The sequence below is a fragment of the Ambystoma mexicanum genome, chromosome 3p (genome assembly GCF_040938575.1).
Source record: "Ambystoma mexicanum isolate Mex_15411 chromosome 3p, UKY_AmexF1_1, whole genome shotgun sequence".
Lineage (NCBI taxonomy): Eukaryota > Metazoa > Chordata > Amphibia > Caudata > Ambystomatidae > Ambystoma > Ambystoma mexicanum.
In genome coordinates, this window is record NC_090925.1 from 209,172,612 (window position 1) to 209,192,651 (window position 20,040).

Here is a 20,040-nt window from a genome sequence, read left to right on the forward strand (position 1 = left end):
ACTGGCCTTCCTCTGCCTGCGGACGTGGCTATCCAGGTCTGGGTTGAGCCTGTCCTGGCTGGTGTGGCGTTGCGTCAACGGGCCATGCGAGGTGACCTGCAGTCTTTTCATGAAGAGACTGCACGTCATCTCGAATGGCTCGTTGACCACGTCAGCCTGCTGGGACAGGTCACCCAGGCCGGATTCCCCCGTCTCATGGGGCTTGCTCCGACCCCCTCCTCAACTGGACCCCCTACGCGCCAGTCGTCCTCTGTGCCATCTTCCCACCCATCAGTCACCTGGGTGCCCTGTGGAGCTGCCTCTGACGGTGCGGCCAGGCTAGTGGAGGAGGCATCCCTGCCACAGTCGGGAGTCGGACGTCCAGCAGGGGTGGCCACATCAACAACTGCACCCCAGCCGGCGGAGGATGTGCAGCAGCAGGAGGCAGTGCACGGGCAGAGGCACAGCAGCAGCAGCAACGTGGTGGGAGCCATGAAGGCTTGGGGCCTTCAACATCGGAGGGGCAGGCATCGGCCGGAGGGCAGGTGGACCCAGGACGGGGTGTGTCTTCTGTGTGGCAGCGGTTGGGCCAGCAGATAGGTGCGGAGCGGCGGCGGGCGGAAGATGCGCGGCTCACAATGGTCAGGGCGGAGAACTCCATGCAGAGGGCCCTGAGGCGGGCCGAGTGCCTCAAGGCAATCCGCAGGGGGTTGGAGAAGGAGACGGCGTCGTCCCTGCGGACCCTCGGGGCCATGGAACAGGACCCCCTCCGGGACATCGAAAAGGAGTTCGATGATGCCCTGGCCCAGAACACCACGGAGTGAGCCGCTGGACTTGCCTGCCGCCTTTGTATATAGTTATATAGTTAGTGTTAGGTTTCCTTTATTTTTTTTTTTATTTGGTTGCGATTGGACAATGCGCCACGTTTTTGTATGTAGTTCAGTTTTTAGTTAGTTGTCATAGTTAGGTTTCATTTGGTTGGCTCATGGACCCGGGATTATCTTGTAAATAGTTCTTCAATGGATTTTTCTTTTTTATGGAGTTTTTTCATCGCCATGGAGCAATGGTTTTTGTTTATCATTTACCCTTGGATTTCTTTTCTGACTGTGACTTTGGACACCATTTATTTTGATTGTGCTGTGTGTTTTTGATTTTTTTCATGGACATTCATCTTCTTTTGGTTGTTTTGCTTTGTGGTTTTTCTCATTTCATTTCCATTCAAGTTGATTTTAAATACATATATATTTTCATCCTTCAATGTGTCGTATCATCTCATTGCTTTCATGCATGTCATGTTGGGTGTTTTAACATTCACTTGCAGCCATTGTGTGTGACAGACATGTGTTCATTTGCATTATTTACATTGGGTGTGTAACATGTAATTGCCTTTGATATGTGGGTGGATGTGATAGTTGGTTGGGCCTTTTGGCAGGGGAGGATGGCCATTACGGACATGATTGGGGATTGGTGGGACCCAGGTGCAGGGGGGCATGGATGGGACATGGGCGAGGGCCTGGTGGAGGGTGCCCCTGCACTGCTGGGGAGTGGGGGTGGTGGGAGACATGGGTGGGGGCCTGCTGGCAGGTGCCCCACAGTGCTGGGGGTGGGGGTGGTGGGGAACATGAGTTGGACATGGGTGGGGGCCTGCTGGCAGGTGCCCCACAGTGCTGGGGGGTGGGGGTGGTGGGGAACATGAGTTGGACATGGGTGGGGGCCTGCTGGCAGGTGCCCCACAGTGCTGGGGGTGGGGGTGCAGGGGTACATGAGTTGGACATGAGTGGGGGCCTGCTGGCAGGTGCCCCACAGTGCTGGGGGGTGGGGGTGGTGGGGAACATGAGTTGGACATGGGTGGGGGCCTGCTGGCAGGTGCCCCACAGTGCTGGGGGGTGGGGGTGCAAGGGTACATGAGTTGCACATGGGTGGGGGCCTGCTGGCAGGTGCCCCACAGTGCTGGGGGGTGGGGGTGCTGGGAGACATGGGTGGGGGCCTGGTGGAGGCTGCCCCTGGTGGCTGGGGGGTGGGGGTGGTGGGAGACATGGGTGGGGGCCTGGTGGTGGGTGCCCCTGCACTGCTTGGGGTGGGGGTTGTGGGAGACATGGGTTGGGGCCTGGTGGAGCCTGCCCCTGGTGGCTGGGGGGTGGCGGTGGTGGGAGACATGGGTGGGGGCCTGGTGGTGGGTGCCCCTGCACTGGTGGGGGTGGTGGGAGACATGGGTGGGGGCCTGGTGGAGGCTGCCCCTGGTGGCTGGGGCGTGGGGGTGGTATGAGACATGGGTGGGGGCCTGGTGGAGGCTGCCCCTGGTGGCTGGGGGATGGGGGTGGTGGGGAACATGAGTTGGACATGGGTGGGGGCCTGCTGGCAGGTGCCCCACAGTGCTGGGGGGTGGGGGTGGTGGGGAACATGAGTTGGACATGGGTGGGGGCCTGCTGGCAGGTGCCCCACAGTGCTGGGGGTTGGGGGTGCAGGGATACATGAGTTGGACATGAGTGGGGGCCTGCTGGCAGGTGCCCGACACTGCTGGGGGGTGGGGGTGGTGGGGAACATGAGTTGGACATGGGTGGGGGCCTGCTGGCAGGTGCCCCACAGTGCTGGGGGGTGGGGGTGCAGGGGTACATGAGTTGCACATGGGTGGGGGCCTACTGGCAGGTGCCCCACAGTGCTGGGGGGTGGGGGTGCTGGGAGACATGGGTGGGGGCCTGGTGGAGGCTGCCCCTGGTGGCTGGGGGGTGGGGGTGGTGGGAGACATGGGTGGGGCCTGGTGGTGGGTGCCCCTGCACTGCTGGGGGGTGGGGGTGGTGGGACACATGGGTGGGGGCCTGGTGGAGCCTGCCCCTGGTGGCTGGGGGGTGGGGATGGTGGGAGACATGGGTGGGGGCCTGGTGGAGGCTGCCCCTGGTGGCTGGGGGATGGGAGTGGTGGGGAACATGAGTTGGACATGGGTGGGGTCCTGCTGGCAGGTGCCCCACAGTGCTGGGGGGTGGGGGTGGTGGGGAACATGAGTTGGATATGGGTGGGGGCCTGCTGGCAAGTGCCCCACAGTGCTGGGGGGTGGGGGTGCAGGGGTACAGGAGTTGGACATGAGTGGGGGCCTGCTGGCAGGTGCCCCACAGTGCTGGGGGGTGGGGGTGGTGGGGAACATGAGTTGGACATGGATGGGGGCCTGCTGGCAGGTGCCCCACAGTGCTGGGGGGTGGGGGTGCAGGGGTACATGAGTTGCACATGGGTGGGGGCCTGCTGGCAGGTGCCCCACAGTGCTGGGGGTGGGGGTGGTGGGAGACATGGGTGGGGGCCTGGTGGAGGCTGCCCCTGGTGGCTGGGGGGTGGGGGTGGTGGGAGACATGGGTGGGGGCCTGGTGGTGGGTGCCCCTGCACTGCTGGGGGGTGGGGGTGGTGGGAGACATGGGTGGGGGCCTGGTGGAGCCTGCCCCTGGTGGCTGGGGGGTGGGGGTGGTGGGAGACATGGGTGGGGGCCTGGTGAGGCTGCCCCTGGTGGCTGGGGGGTGGGGGTGGTGGGAGACATGGGTGGGGCCTGGTGGTGGGTGCCCCTGCACTGCTGGGGGATGGGGGTGGTGGGAGACATGGGTGGGGGCCTGGTGGAGGCTGCCCCTGGTGGCTGGGGGGTGGGGGTGGTGGGAGACATGGGTGGGGGGGCCTGGTGGTGGGTGCCCCTGCACTGCTGGGGGGTGGGGGTGCTGGGAGACATGGGTGGGGGCCTGGTGGAGGCTGCCCCTGGGGGGTGGGGGTGGTGGGAGACATGGGTGGGGGCCTGGTGGTGGGTGCCCCTGCACTGCTGGGGGGTGGGGGGGGTGGGAGACATGGGTGGGGGCCTGGTGGAGGCTGCCCCTGGTGGCTGGGGGGTGGGGGTGGTGGGAGACATGGGTGGGGGCCTGGTGGTGGGTGCCCCTGCACTGCTGGGGGGTGGGGGTGGTGGGAGACATGGGTGGGGGCCTGGTGGAGGCTTCCCCTGGTGGCTGGGGGGTGGGGGTGGTGGGAGACATGGGTGGGGGCCTGGTGGAGGGTGCCCCTGCACTGCTGGGGGGTGGTGGGAGACATAGGTGGGGGCCTGTGGAGGGTGCCCCAGGTGGCTGGGGGTGCAGGGGGACATGCGTTGGTGGGCAGTAGTGCAAGTTGACATGTGGGTTGGCTGGGGGGCATGGCCATGGTGGATGGGGTGCCTGCAGGACATGTGCAGGGTAGGCCCCTGTGGTGTGAGCCACCTGCAGGGGCCGTGGAGGGTGTAGAAGGAACACCTGGGAGGGCCCACACGTGCAATTCACGTGTGGTGCTCCCCGCGCACCCCTGTAATACACGTACCCTGCTGATTTAGCGTGTGTAACTTCCCCTGCACCCTGAAATACACGTACCCTGCTGATATCGCGTGTGGAACTTCCCGTGCACCCCTGGAATACACGTACCCTGCTGATTTCGTGTGTGTAACTTCCCCTGCACCCTGAAATACACGTACCCTGCTGATATCGCGTGTGGAACTTCACGCGCACCCCTGAAAAACACGTACCCTGCGGAAGTCACGTGTGTAACTTCCCCTGCACCCTGAAATACACGTACCCTGCTGATAACGCGTGTGGAACTTCACGCGCACCCCACAAAATCACGTACCCTGCGGAAGTCACGTGTGTAACTTCCCCTGCACCCTGAAATACAAGTACCCTGCTGATATCGCGTGTGGAACTTCACACGCACCCCGAAATACACGTACCCTGATGAGATCGCGTGTGTGACTTCCCGCGCACCCCTGAAATACATGTACCCTGCTGAAATCGCGTGTGTAACTTCCCCTGCACCCTGAAATACACGTACCCTGATGGAATCGCGTGTGGAACTTCCCGCGCACCCCTGGAATACACGTACCCTGCTGATTTCGCGTGTGTAACTTCCCCTGCACCCTGAAATACACGTACCCTGCTGATTTCACGTGTGAAACTTCCCCCGCACCCTGAAATACACGTACCCTGATGGAATCGCGTGTGGAACTTCCTGCGCACCCCTGAGATACGCGTACCCTGCTCGCACGGGCCCAATCACGTGTGGAAATTCCCGCGCACCCCTGAAATACACGTACTCTGCTGGAATCGCGTGTGTAACTTCCCCTGCACCCTGAAATACACCTACCCTGCTGATATCGCGTGTGGAACTTCACGCGCACCCCTGAAATACAAGTACCCTGCGGAAATTGCGTGTGTAACTTCCCCTGCACCCTGAAATACACGTACCCTGCTGATATCGCGTGTGGAACTTCACGTGCACCCCGAAATACACGTACCCTTATGGAATCGCGTGTGGAACTTCCCGCGCACCCCTGAAATACGCGTACCCTGCTCGCACGGGCCCAATCGCGTGTGGAAATTCCCGCGCACCCCTGAAATACACGTACCATGATGAAATCGCGTGTGGAACTTCCCGCGCACCCTTGAAATACGCGTACCCTACTCGCACGGGGCCAATCGCGTGAGGTACTTCCCGCGCACCCCAGTGATACACGTAGCCCGCTTGCTGTGCTGGTACAGGGTTAGCGCAGCCCTTTGCGCTGGATTGGGTATATTGATGGCTTTTCCCTGCGCGAGAGGCGTTCTTGGGGGCGTAACTGGCGCTGCTGCAGGGTCGCTGCGCCACTGTGCGCCACGGCTGGTTTTGGTGGCTGGAATCCATGAATACGCTGTACGCGGAAATGGATTTTAGCGCACGCGGCCGGCGCAGGGATTCGCACGCGCACACTGTGCGCCAGCCCCGTGCGCCACTTGTGCGCTGAATTCTATGAATTACCCCCTTAAAGTGATTTATTACTTTGCTAGGTTTTCTTTCATTATATGGGAATATTCTTTTTGGTTGAACAGACCCTTTGAATGCAGTCATTTCCGTCGTGGGAAAATCAGCCGTGGATAAATCACGTAGATCCTATAATTCGTACCCTTCTCTGGCCATGGGCGGAACATACCCCCTTGAGTCTCCGCCACCCACTGCTTGTGGTATTTCTCAATCTTATCTTTATACAACAACAATGCACTGCACATGTACTCCAACTGAGTCATTCCCCCCATGTTGACAACCTTTAAATTGAAAATTTTTTTTTTATTTTTTTTTTACTTGTGTATAATCAAAGAAAGTGATTTTTACAAGGATGCGTTCTATGAAGTGAGGACAGCTTAGAATTTATGCAGCCTGAGTCCAGGCGTGTCGAGTGCAGTAATGTTCTCAAAGTTTATCTATGGCGCAGTCGTCAGTTGCTGGGGGCCTGGGCACTGGAGTTCGATGGCCAGAGAAACGTCTAGGTTGCAGCGTTGATTTTGACAAAGGCAGCTTCCAGTATTTTGGCCGTGGCGGCAGCCCAGCGGGATTTTTCACCAGATATCAAACGGTACCACCATGTTTGTTCGTCGATCAGTACTGAGTCGAGCCATAGGGGAGTCAGAAAGGCTGTACGCACTTCAGTTAAAGCAGGGCAGTTTAGGAGAAGGTGGCGGATGGTCTCAGTAGAGTCCGGAGTTTTACACAGTCTACATGTGGTGACAGCCGACAGCCTTCTCATCGCTAGGATTTCTCGAGTGTGGAGCAGGTTTAAGCGTGCTCTTAGAAATGTAGAGCGAAGCTTTTTATCCGGAAATCTCAGACAGTACGCCATGGGGAATTTCAATTTATTGTAAGTTGGTGGGAGATGGTTGAGGAACTTGGTTGCGACCGCTTTGTCGATAGTGTTGATCCAGTCTTGCAATTTCAGTTTTTCACTGACTCTTTGCGGGTTCGAGATCAGGTCATTTAGTGTACATTGCAAGTCCTCCAGTTTGGTTTTTTGGAGGTGTGACCATTTTTGGACGGCCTTACAGTTCGATGATTCGAGTTCCTGTCCAATGATGTTAGAAATTGGCAGGCCGTCTTTGATGAGAGTCTTCCTGAAGAGGGCAAGTGAGGACCCGCTGACAGTGGCACTTAGTGATAAGAGGCCCAGGTCTCGTCTGATGGCTTCAATTGGAATGGCGTTGGGTAGGCCTAGGAGAGATTTCCAAATGTAGCCCTCCAGTGTCCTCCATAGTGTGGACGGAACAGTGAACATGGCGTCCATGCTGTAGGTCAGGGCCGGAACCATTTTTCCTTTGTAGAAATGAATGGCCGGCACTAGCGAGAATTTGCCATACTTTCTGTCAATCGCTCTTAGTTGGAAAGTTAGTTGTTTGGTTTTAGACCACAGACGTTGTTGCATTGTAAGTTCCTGTGAGGACCCGTCGATAATCACTCCTAGATATTTGAAGTGCGGGACCACTTCGATGTTGGTTTTGCACACTGACCAAGATCGAGGTTTTTTCTGGGAGCGGCCCGATCTGGAAAGGATCATGATTTTCGTTTTTGTCTGATTGATCTGAAGGTTGTTGGTGCTCATGTAGACTGCCAGATTATCTAGCTGCCGCTGGAGGCCAATCGGGGTTTTGTCAAACAGAATCAAGTCGTCAGCGTAGAGAAGACGAGAGAGGGTACTGTTGCCGAACTTCGGCGGGAAGCTTCGGGCCTGGGCTTCCGAGTCTTTATAGTCCCCCAAAAAAGCCACGAAGAGCGCCGGGGCTAAAGGGCAGCCTTGTTTTACTCCTCTGTGAGCTTGAATGTCTTTGGCAGAGCTCCCTGTCTGTTCAGCCGGACATTGAGTGTAGTATTGGTGTGGAGGGCTATTATTGGTAGTAGGACATCTTTCGGGCAATTCCAATTTTCCAGCTTTCTCCACAGTCTAGACCTCTCGACTTTGTCGAAGGCCTGTGAGAGGTCGATGAATGCCACATAGACTGTGGGGGACCCTTGTTTTATTTTGGCTTTCAAGATGGTGAGTATCAAGATGTTCAGTGCAGTACCACTGTTTTTCTTGAAGCCAAGTTGGAATGGGTCACTGCAAGGTGCCGATTTCGCCCAACGATTGAAATGGTCCAAGAGAAGAGTCGCAAAGAGTTTGCCCATGATGTCCAGTAGGGCGATTGGGCGATAGTTTCCGGGCACTTCCCTGCTTCCTTGTTTGAAGATTGGGATGATAGTTGCTTTGGACCATGATGATGGAATCTTTCTGGTGGCTCTGCAATGGTCAAACAGAATGCCGATAAAGGTGGCCCATTCAGTGGGATGTTTCTTTAGGTCTATGTTCGTCAGGCCGTCTGGGCCCGGGGCTCGTGAGGCTTTTAGTTTTTGAATAGCTGCACTTATGTCTGCTGAGGCTGACAAGTCGATCCAGGGGGCGGCAGTGGTATCAAAGGACGTATTTGTAGCAGAGATCGGCCTGGCGAAGAGGTCAGTGAAAAAAGTGACCCAAACTTGTTCCAGGACTGAATTGATCATACTTGAGGCTGCGATTCCTTGGGAAGTGTTTATCAGGGACCAGAAGTCCGCTGTTTTCTTTGTCGTTAAGACTCTCAGCATTGATTCGGCATCGTGTTGGTATAATGCTGCTCGGCGCGCTCTGATCCATGATTTGTAGATTTTATTTTCATCTTTCCAGCGGTCCCATGCAGCAATGGTGTTGTCAGCCTTGGCGCGTCTTCTGAGTTGTCTCAGTGCTTTTTTTTTCAATGCTATTTGTTTGTCGTACTGGTGATTATAGGCTTTTGGGGTCGCCAGACCAGGTGTCACGTGATACTGGTGCTTGAGAAGCATAGGAAGGTAATTCGGCCTTGGTGGTGGATCAAGAACCAGTTCTGACTCAATTTCTGAGACGTACTGTTGAGTAATGAGGCTGATGTTGGCCGATGTCAAGCGAAGGCGCGTTTGTTGGGAGTTCGTTTCGACCAATGCAGGGTAGCGAGATGGGATGCGGCCGGTAGAGGGCCATGATACTGTTAGCATGTTGTGGTCACTTGGTAGAGTTTTGACTACGCGGAAATCTTGGCTTACTGCACACAGTGCTGGGGAGGCGAAGATGTAGTCTAGAGTAGCTGAAGACCGGCCTCTCTCCCATGTCGGTTGGTGGGACTGCCCTTCCAAAATCCAGGCGGCGTTGTGCAGGTTCCTGGATGTCATAAGGGTCATCCAGGCTTGCCCCCTAAGCTCCGCTGCTGTAGTGACGGTGGGGTTTAAAGGGATGTTTCACGGTTGAATGCATTTCGCGTTGAGGTCCCCGCAGATAAGTAGATAAGGAGTGTTCCATTCAGTGAGAATGTCATCGATTGCCTCAGCCATAGTTTGACAGAAGAATGATGTCGATGACCTTTGAGGGTTCCAATAAGTAGTAAGCAGAGCGAGCGGAAGTGCTGAGGACTGCTTTGCATGGTGATTCGGGAATTCAGGCGCAGGGTTCCATTCAATTAAAATAAAATCAGAACCTATACGAAATGTAATTTGTCATCAATGTTCCTACCAGTCCTTCATTCCTGTTCCCCTATCGCCCCCTACCTGCACTACTCACACACACTCACACACACTCACTTTCTCACTCTCTCACTTCTCAGACCCAATATGCACACTACTTCTTCCACAGGCCCTCCCGTTGCCCCCACTTGTTACATAATAAAATCTTAAAACACTAAAACAACAATCTAAAACAATAAACTGAAATAACAATCACTACTTCGTCTTATTCCCCCAACCAGGATATATTGGGCACAGGAATCCGAGCTCTCTAATTATTCAGAGCCACTACTTCTTTATTCTCTTATCACAATTCAAAATGTGGTGCCATCTTCTTCCCTAGCTCAGAAAGGATCCCACTTCTCGGTTTCTCTTCTCATGTACTTATAACAATAATAATAATTAAAAAAGCCATGTGGCCTCCACAAATTAGCCAACTCACATACACCCCAATCTATCATACACTCTCGCTCCCTCTTCTTCACACACACAACCCCACACACTGTTATCCCTGTTCTCCCACTTCCCACTTAGCATCAACCCCCATTGTTGTCACCCGCAAGAGGTGCACTTACATCTGCAAGTTCATCCAATCTCCTCTGTCAAGGGGTCCCAATAACGGCCTGCACCTTCCTAGTAGCAGCGCCCCGCTCCAAAGACACGAATTCTTTGAAAGCTGCTCCAGTACACCACTACGGGTGGTGCGCTTGGGACTGGTCACTGCAAGTGGGCGCGGCCCCTCTTGATGTGCAGCCTGGAAGCCTCCGTCTTTGCAGAAAATCTGGGATCACGTCGGGGTAACCAAAAATGTAGAGAAGCCCCTCAACACACATACCAGAAAAAAATACAACCCAGTAGTGAAAAAGGCCCAGCACACCTCTTGCAAGGTAAACAAGGTTTATTCTCATAAATAACACGTACGCGATAGCAAAGAACTCTGCTGCCACAGAGCTCTCTGAAAAAATCAGCATGAGCAATAGTTTTGAAAGGTACGAAGCGTCACAACTGACATACATCACTTAGGTTACAAATCCAAGTAGCTGGTTGGTGCTCCATAGTGGATGCCAGGCCATTGGTCCCAACTTTGTCTGCTCATCTTCTTCCACGTGGGATTCTTCTTCGTATGTCATGAAGCGCAAAGCTCCTAATTTGCATTTCAACACATCCCCTTTCTGTGGCCTAATGTGCACCTTGTACTGCAGATATGGGTGCACAGGCTACTTTCAAGGTCACAACCCTAAACCCCTGCTCGATTACAGACACATCAGTGACTTTCAAATTCTTCACACCCCACGCTTAAATGTGCTACTTTGTTAGACAGAAATCATATTAGTACCTCCTTTTTAATATTGGCCTAAATCCAAGTTGCTCTATGGGGAAAACCGCGTTGCAAAGTTCTGAATTATAATTGACTTTCAAGCGCCATCTTGGAAAGTGCCCTCCATCTTGGTTCCAATTGCTGCTCACTCACCAGTAATGATTAAACCATGTTTTCAGCTGCAAAGTAGAATCAACCTTTGAGTCTCTGTCAACACCAGGGCTGGCAGAGCAGACTATTTGTCCTGTGCAAACAAGACCTTGCAGGCAGACCGAGCTCCCGTTCAAAAGTGTTATCTATGTCTACAAACCTCATCTTCCCACAAACAGTGTAAAACAATGAATGCAAACTGAGGCCACGGTTTCTGAAGGAATTCTGTGTATATTTGAAAGCCAAAGACACACACAGCTGGTTTGTCAGTATGTATTAAGAAACTTGTGGCTAAAATTAACTCTAGATAGAATGTATTCTGTATAAACAGTCTTCACTATATTCAAACAACGGAACAGAATGCTAAGTAACTAAAACTGTGCGCTTTGACAGAAAACCTTTGTGTTCATCTCTTGAAACTGGATTTATATTAAGCTCAAGACACAAGTGAAGATCAACATGGCCGAGTTAAACAAGGTTGTTACTATTGTATTCTGTCTATAGGAAAAACATGACTTAAGCCTGAAAACAATATTGGTGTATTTGTCATGTGAACTGGGCACGAACCCAAATTTGTAACTTATTACTTGGAGATGGACTGAGCTATTGCTAGAATTCTGTATAACTACTGCCTGTTTTGTGATGTTCAGCACTCACTCTCCTCACAGTGTTTTTGGTGCACGCTGTGAGGCATTGTGAACCAGATAGCTATATGTTCTTGGTATTTGACTATGCGCAGAATAAACCTTTGAAAACTTTGTGACTGGTGGATCCAATTTTTGGTGGTACCGAGCCTTGATTTTACAACTTTCCCTCCCTGGCACCTCGCAGCACAACTCTCCTTTCAGCTGCGATCCTTCTGATGGATTGGCACACTAACAGTTTTATGGTCGGTGGTCTGGGGTTGACCCGTACACTGGAATGCTGGGGTCTTGGGGCAAGGGTATCAAACCACTGTACCTTAGAATTTGGACTAGCGAAGGTCTGAGGCCCCCTCTCTCCTTCCCGTGGGATAACATTTTGAGAGAGCACTTGCAGCCCCCTCGTGGCCTTGCAGGGCACATTCATTCTGGGATATGTGTACTATTAGTGTGAAACATTGAGAGGTTTATGAATCTCTAAGGATTTTGCCTTCTACGTGACTACCCATGCTCCCACCAAGCCCTGCATGTATGCACTCATTTCTATATTTTGGGCCTGATCCTAATCTTGCTGCAGCGTGATCTATACCGAAACATATGATCTAACTCTAATTCCGTTATATTGACACCCCCCAACCCTCTATAACCTTTGTGAACTCTTATAACACGCTCCTATGCCTCTGCCTTATCTGAAACCTCTTGGGGGCCTGGGACAATTGTCTCCGGCAACAGCCCTCGGGGACACCGCTTGAACAGTGCCACCCCCATGGATGTGTGCGGGGTGGCACGGTATTCCCTCAGGAATTGATACAGAGCCTTTTTCAGACACTGACCTTGCCCCTGGGCGATGCGTGAGGGTTCTTATCATCTGCTCTGCCTCGCCGTTCACTCTGGGCCACATCGGAGTGACTTTTCTGTGGTGAACCCCATAGTCCTCCATCAGCCTGGTAAAGCTCTCACCTTGAAAGGATGCTCCGTTGTCTGAGCACTGTACCTTGGGCAGCCCATGAGTGGCAAAGATTTTATCGACTGCCACATACTCGAATGCCACAGACTAAATGAACTCCACCTCTGGGTACCTGGAACACTCATAGGAAATGACCAAGAAGTGTGTCCCTTTTTTCTTTCTGTAAACCCCTCATGACTTAGGCTCCCTGACCAAAAAAGAGGGATACTCTACCCCTTGATTTCATAATCTTTCCCTTGCGGGACCACGATCTGGTCACCCCTGAGAAGAAGGCCGGCCTGAGAGAACATCAGTTCGTCCCTCAGCCTCCACAGCTGTTCCAAAGTGGCTTTGGGTTCCTGAGTTCTCAGGGAAAGTGTCCAGCACCGTCTTCCACGACCCCTGCTGATTGGCTGTCCTCAGGATGAGAAAACATTAGTCTTCTGCGGCTGCCTGTTCCAATTCGCTCACCAGCACTGAGTTGGAAGTTGCTGCCTCAACCACTAGTTGAACATGTGCGTCCACCTCTTCCACACAGATGCCGAGTGGCCCTTCCGGCTCCTCTCTTGGATGTCGAGAGAGATAGTCCGCAGCATTGTTGCTCCCAGGCCGGTACACCAGGGAGACCCCATATTCTAGTAACACCAGCATCCACCGTCACCGGTCTCCCCAGCACATATAGCCTGAAATGTCAACAGCCCCAGAGGACCAACAACGCCTACCGCTCAATCTGGGAATACCGTTGTTCGGTCTCTGACAGGGCTTTACTGGTGTATGCAACTGGACAGACACTCAGATTCGCATCAAACTGGGTGAGTACAGCCCCCAGACCGAATGGGCTGGCATCTACCACAATCTCCGACTGAAGGGCGGGATCGAAGAAGGCCATATTATCCTCTGCCGTCATGGCACCTTAAATGTCCTTGAATGCAGCCTGCTCCAGCGGCCCCCAGTGTCACGTGACGTCCTTTTTCGCGAGGGCTCGCAGCGGCTCGGACCAAGAGGCCAAATTCTTAATGAACCAGCCACAGTAGGTGACCATCCCGATGAAACTCTGCACCTCTGATGCGTTAGCAGGCGGAGGTGCCCCCACGATGTCCTTTACCTTCCTGGGGTCAGGTGACACACCCCCCTCCTTAAACACGAAGCCAAAGAATTGTATGGTGGTCTTGAGGAAGTCACACTTGTCCCGGTGAAGGGCTAATCCCAGTGACTGGAGCCGCTCAAACGTTTTGGCCAGCTTGTTCAGATGCTCTGCCTCCGACTTGGCAAAGACCAAAATGTCATCACTTATGTTGAGGAAGCCATCCAAGCCGGCGAGTGCCCCACGGATGATGTTATGAAACACCTCAGCTATGGAGGACACCCCGAAACTCAGTCTCTTGTAGCGGTACAAACCACGGCGGGTGGTGAACGTGGTGATGTACCGTGATTCAGGGTGCAGCACCACCTCGTGGCAGCCAACCCTTAAGTCCAGCTTTGAAAAAAAACGGGTGCCCTGCAGCTCTGTGATGATGTCATCAATTGTGGGCATCAAGTGTTGTTCCTGCTTGATTGCTTTGTTGGGGAGCTGCATATCTACACATATTCAGAGTCTGGCTGCTTTGGCTTCCTGGCAATAACGATTGGGGAAACCCATGGAGTCGGGCCCTCCACCTTTTCGATGTTGTCAAGACTGACCAGATTGTCCAACTCTCGGTCGACCAAGTCTCGCAGGTGGAATGACACCTGCCGGTGTTTCAGAGCAATTGGTTGAATCGACTCGTCTATGTGGAGTCTTACGGGGTCACCTCCCATTCACCCAATCCCCTCAAACAGTCAAGAGTAATTGTCCAGCAGAATTTGGATATCTTCCACATACACTGAATATGCAAAGCTGACGATTCCCAGAGCCTCTGCAGCAGCACAGCTTAGCAGGGTGTTGCTGCTCACGGTCGTGACGTAGAAGCGTGCTCTGATAAAGGAATCTCCATGCCCCACATCAGCTACGAAGGCCCCATCGAGAGGAATTGGTTGCACCCCCCAAATGTGAATATGCGTGCCTTCGGGGGCGACCACCTTTGGAGGACACTCCATGGCATCATAGTGTTCTCTGGCCATGATATTCACAGAGTCTCCAGTGTCCACTAGTACAGGAACAGATGACTCGTTCACTCTCACTAGGCATTGTGGTTGGCGTCTGTTTTTGGAGCGCAGGACACCCACACTAGACACGAAGAAGATGTTCTCCTCTTCTTCCTCCTCCTCATCTTCCAGCGGGGCACCCTATGCCCCTTGATCTACTTGGGCAACGTTGGGCGCCCATGACTGGCGGAAGAATCCGGCTCTTACTGGACCTCGTGGGACTAACAGTGGAAGCGGGGCCCTGCACATGCGGGCGTAGTGGTCCGCCAATCGACAGCGGCCACATGCTTTCCCTGCCGCTGGGCACTCTGCTGGGTGTGGCAAATCATTCCCACATTTCAAATCTGAGTCCCCCGACCTGTTGCCCCGATCAAGTTGGTTGCCACCTGGACTCCTGGCACCTCTGCCACCGGTGCCATGGCCTATGGCACACACCTCTTCCGCCTTGCCAGGGCGCGCTCCTGCCTCCATCCGGGACGCTCTTCAGATATTTCTTAACACCTACCCAGCTCAAGGATGCGAGGCAATGCGATGCCGGGCTCCCGCAGAACCTGTCTGCGTAGCTTGCCTGACGCACACACCCCTGGATCAGCTGGTCCCGGATCATTGTGTCAGGGTTATCGCAGGCACAGGACACAGCTAGCCGGCGCAGGCGACCATAGAAAGTGTCCAGCGTCTCGTTGTCTTTCTGGCGAGTAGACCGCATAATGAAACGTTCGTAGTCCACATTGGCCTACGGCAGGAAATAATTGTGTAGAGTAGCCTTTGCTGCATCCTATGAGTTGTCAGCGGTTTGAAGAGATTGAAATACTTAATGTACGGCCCGGCAGAATACAGCAGTGTTGCTAGCTTGCTGTCAACATTGGTTTCCATGGTGGCTCAGAAGTACATATCCAGCCGATCAATCCACATTTTCCATCGGGGCTCCAGGCTGGAAGGGGCACCCGAGATGTCAAACTCAGGCATTGGCTGCCGCGTCCCTGGTGGTCTCATGTGGGGCGGTGCTGGCTGGAGTACTGGGAGCTGCTGTACTGCTGGGGGTGCTACTTGCTTGTTGGGATCACTCATGGCAGTGAGCGCACAGGCACACCACCCTATTCAAAGATGGGGCCGCAACTCACCCCCTCAGTTCTGACACATTGTCCTGCAGTACAGATAGACTAGTCCTCCAGACGTGGTTGGGCAGCTTCCACACCCAAGCAGATGGCAGAGTATTGTCCTGGTCACTTCACCCCAAAATGTCCAAAAACCAGAAATTGGGGAGCACCATACATGGAATACACCCCAAAAGTGCATGCAGGGCAGATGAAATGGCCACAGGATGATTGAGTCACCACTGTGACTCCAAATATTGAGCTGGGTGGGCCCAGGGGAACAACAAAGAAACTGCAGGCCTCCCCTAGCTCCTCACCTCAAACTCGACGAAAAACACTTCCAGAAACACCAAAACGACCTCCCAAATGCAGCACGTGCAGTATCAGCTGCCTGCTGCCAGTGTGTCCAATATTTAAGGCTGGATGGCGCGCAGGAACTCCATTATAGAGCCGCGACCATCCCAGGCCTAATCAGCAGCCGAGCTGCGTGGTCGTCCGCTCTCCGCAGCATGAAGACAATGAAAATCAGCCGAAAAAGATTCACTGTCTTATCACAGCCGTGCCCGGGTGCTGATCAGACCTCGTTGCCACTGTTACAGGTCTGCGACAGCCTTCAATATCCCCGTGAGCCCCCTCCCGCCCACAGACAAAGTCGGACACTGGTGTGTTCGGTTCGGGCTCGCCGGTCGCTCTGCAGCGGCCGGGAACGCCTCCTTTATTTATATGGCACGCAGCGGAGTGCAACGTCACCCCGCCGCATGCTGATCCCTTAAAGAGGGAGCGCCACAATATCCCCGCTCCCCAACACTATCTCTGAGGCCACATCACTTAAATCAGGACATGCCCACAGCCTTGTCAAGGGGACTCTACAGCTCCCACAGTGTACCACCCCCAGGTATCTCACAGCTCTCACCGTAATATTTCCCTAATAGTTTGGATTTCCTGGGCTACAGAGCCTTCCTACCTCCACCCGGCCCCCTGGACTTTGGGACATAGTTGGGGATCAGTGTTCTTCACAATACTAAGACATTATTAAAGCAGCAACTTAGGGCATCCACTTCTAGCTTTTGTAAAAACGGGTCTATGTATGTAAACTCGAGAGATAAAGCGCAGTTTGGAAAATCTGTCCTCCACAACCTTTTTGTCTGACTTTGAGCCCAACCTCCCTAAGTCTGTAACTGCTTGGGTAATCCTGCACAAGTATGATTGAAAAGCGAGGGAATGTAAAGGTATGTTACTTATTTTCCCTAGTGACTACTGTACTCGTAGTCCATAATCCACTCCACCCACCCCCCAACTTCGTTGCTATCTGTTCCATATTAGTCCTGGCTTAGGCAGGAGGAAAAGGACTGCATGAGGTTGTGTAGGGTGTGGAATGTAGGTGTGTGCGCTGATCGTGCACATTAGCCACGCTCTGATTTTAAAGAATGGAGGCTCCAATAAGTGTGGAGTTAATGGACCAGGAGTACATTAGTCACTACGATGAGTAACCTTTATATATTTGTGAAGCATCATTACCTCGTGTATCTTATTTTGGAGGTGCCCTGGATTTCTTGCGTTGTTGTCTTGGTTTCAGCCTTTCTTTATAAGAAAGGATCATTGCTTTTTTCGCCCATTGTTTGATTTGTGTGCCTGGCAAATTTGCCTTCACAGTATGTCCTGTGCAGCTGCCGCAGTAAGTGCAATATCAGTATTGTTGGCAAGCATGTGTATCGGGTTGGGTGTGATTTTTAGTTTGGGGTGTTCCATTGGTCCAGTTGGGTTGCATTTAGTCATTCAGTTGGAGCAGAACAGAATTAGGATGTGGGTCTTTTAGATTAGTGCGCACAGAGTGGAGGATTGATACAAGCTGGGAAAGCGTTTTAGACCCTGTCTCTCCTTTCTGAGAAATTCAGGTTCAGGTAGAAGTGACCTGCCCAGGATCACACTGTTTTATAGAGTGGGGATCAGAGGCTAGATCTCCCGCCTCCTCTGTCTGCATATGATATTCTCAACTTGAACCCTTTGATCATATCTTAACTGAACCCCTAGTCCACATCGCAATACCCAGATCTCTCTAATGCCTGTGTCCTTTTCCCCCACACTCCCCTTCTAGGAAAGCTGCACAAGCTGACCAATCACCTCTCAGACTCCGGTTTTGTGGATGCAGTGCATGTGACCAGTGATGGTCTCCTCATCTCTACTGGATTTAACATCGACCTGGGCCATGGATACCTTAATGGTGAGTGGGTGGTTGAATTGCACTCAGAGCCATAACCCCTGGTGTTGAGTTAGTGTGAAACCCACACCATCTATGTAGTGCCATATGGCCTCTGATTGTGACCTGACATGCCAGGCATGACATCATAGGCCGCTGGCCCCTGGTGGTGAGCCTGCAAGCAGTGCTGACGCAAGGTAATTATAGGCTGTTGCCAAGTGTACCGCCCTATAGGGGCTCCATTCCAAGCATGTTTATTTAGAACGATGTATTTCTTGCCAATCGGATTTTTACACGTTTATTCTTCATGAAATTGTTATATTTTAAACACCTGCTCCTGTTCCATGTACGCTTCTCATCCGCACCAAACACTTACCCCTGTAGCCCCCCCTTTTGTTTTGGTCGCTTTTGGAATTGATCACGCAATTCATTTTATAATTAAGGGAACTTTTGCTCAACTTAATGTATTTTCTGTACGTAACACGTGTCCCTACCTTCTATCTCCATAGTGAGAACCCTGAATAGCGAGAGGTACTTAGGAACTCTGCCCTGCCCTGACGCCCCACGTCTGCTCTGCCTGGATGTTCAGATCAGCCCCAGTGGCCTTCACCGGTGGGTGACCGGAGGCAGGGAGCTGCTCATCTGGGAGCAAGTGGCGTCCAACTCCAGCGACAGGTAACTGCTCACCTGGGCAAAAGCAAATGCACGGCGTTCAGGGACGCTCCTAGCTTGGGTGGCGAGCATTACCATATACTACTATGTGCACCACTATGCGACGTCACTCCCAATGCTGTAATATCCACCCTCATATCCCCCTCAGAGGCAGCGCTCTAGTAGTATCCACCCATCTTGCCTACTCTCCGTCCTTCCCAGGTTCCAGTGCTCTATTACCCTGTACCACTCCTTACAAACGGCCACTGCTCTTATACCCTCCCAAACTACATGCACGCTAACGGCCATTCTGTTATCTCCCAGCAGTGCCTGCACTGTTGTGCCCCCCCCCCCTTCCTGTGTGGCTGTATCGCCTAACACTGCCGGCGCTCTAAAAGCTTCACCCGCTGTCATTGTTCTAAACCTCACCACCATGTCCTCCCCAGCCACCTGCACTAAATGATGTTACCCGACTGGCTGTGCTCTGATGTTCAACCTCCCCTGCCCCATAGACTCTCCCTATAATGTATTCCTCCTCTGCCATAACTCTTATATCTTCCTCCTAATGGGGGTTTTCATCATGCCCTGTTAACGAATCCCTTGTGAGGCATTTTGTTAGCCGTTAGTAAACAGGGTTGATTTATGCACAGCGATTGTTTAGGCCCCCACCACCTTCCCTTCACCCACCGACTGGCAGGCACACAGAAAAAGTATGGGTTCAAGAGAAACCTTCTTCAACTTTTGGTAGCAGTAGAGGGCAAGGCATCCCTCTAATTAAGCTGCACACTTAAAAACCGTTCCATGTCATTTCACTGACGGAAATCACTTCCAAGTAATTTACTTTCAAGTGATTACTGTGAAATTTTACTTAGATTTTCTTTTTTTTTAAGACTTTTTTGAGGGGACATGGTTCCCCCTTCCCCCCCCCCCCTCCGCCCCCACCCGCTTTATAACCCTAACCCCACAACTCCATATATTTTTCGAAGTATTTTCGAAGTAATTATTTCGAAATAAATCACTTCGAAACGATTTCTGTCAGGGAAACCACGGGATGCGCAGTTAAACCCGTGGGAAGAAACAAGTAATGTGCAGGCTTTGTGATTTTGAAAGAAAGCTTTAATAAATATGAACCATAAAAGTTAGCATAACTGAGTGTTCACCTATCCCTTTGAATATATGTCTAATGTGATCTTAAGTCTCCACAAAGTTAGGACTGTGAACGACCCTAACTTGTTCACAGAAACCTCCCAAGCAATGTGGGTGTCCTACTGCAGTGTAAGGAAATGTTAATGAAGGCTAGGCTCAGTGGGTGAAAGAAAAGTTAACATCAAGTGAAGGGACCACAATGCCCGAACTGGCTTCAGATTCACCATGGGCTGCTTTACAACAAGTGGAATTAGTCTGTGGCAGAGCTGGATTAAAGACCCCGTCCCTTGCTTATTCCACTGAACAGGCCAGAGTTTGTTGTTTTTAAACCTGGGAAGTAAAGTGATCTAGAGTTGAATGCAGATTATTCACCACTCAGTGGTCTGATGCAGGCTTATGGGCTTTTAATACCAGGTCTTTATTTTTTTTTATTGATATATGGTTATACAATTGACAACCTTTTA

At 52.6% G+C, this 20,040-nt stretch overlaps 1 protein-coding gene across 3 annotated transcripts in view; it reads left to right on the forward strand.

Annotated features, from left to right (window-relative positions):
* The window catches only part of LOC138580266 (WD repeat-containing protein 5 homolog), a 943,811-nt gene that overhangs the window by 888,681 nt on the left and 35,090 nt on the right, over positions 1–20,040 (forward strand). For all 3 annotated transcript variants that reach the window (XM_069650661.1, XM_069650662.1, XM_069650664.1), the window contains exons 11-12: positions 17,678–17,803; positions 18,289–18,454. In XM_069650661.1, the coding sequence (XP_069506762.1) occupies positions 17,678–17,803; positions 18,289–18,454 (292 nt within the window). The remainder of the gene's footprint in view (positions 1–17,677; positions 17,804–18,288; positions 18,455–20,040) is intronic.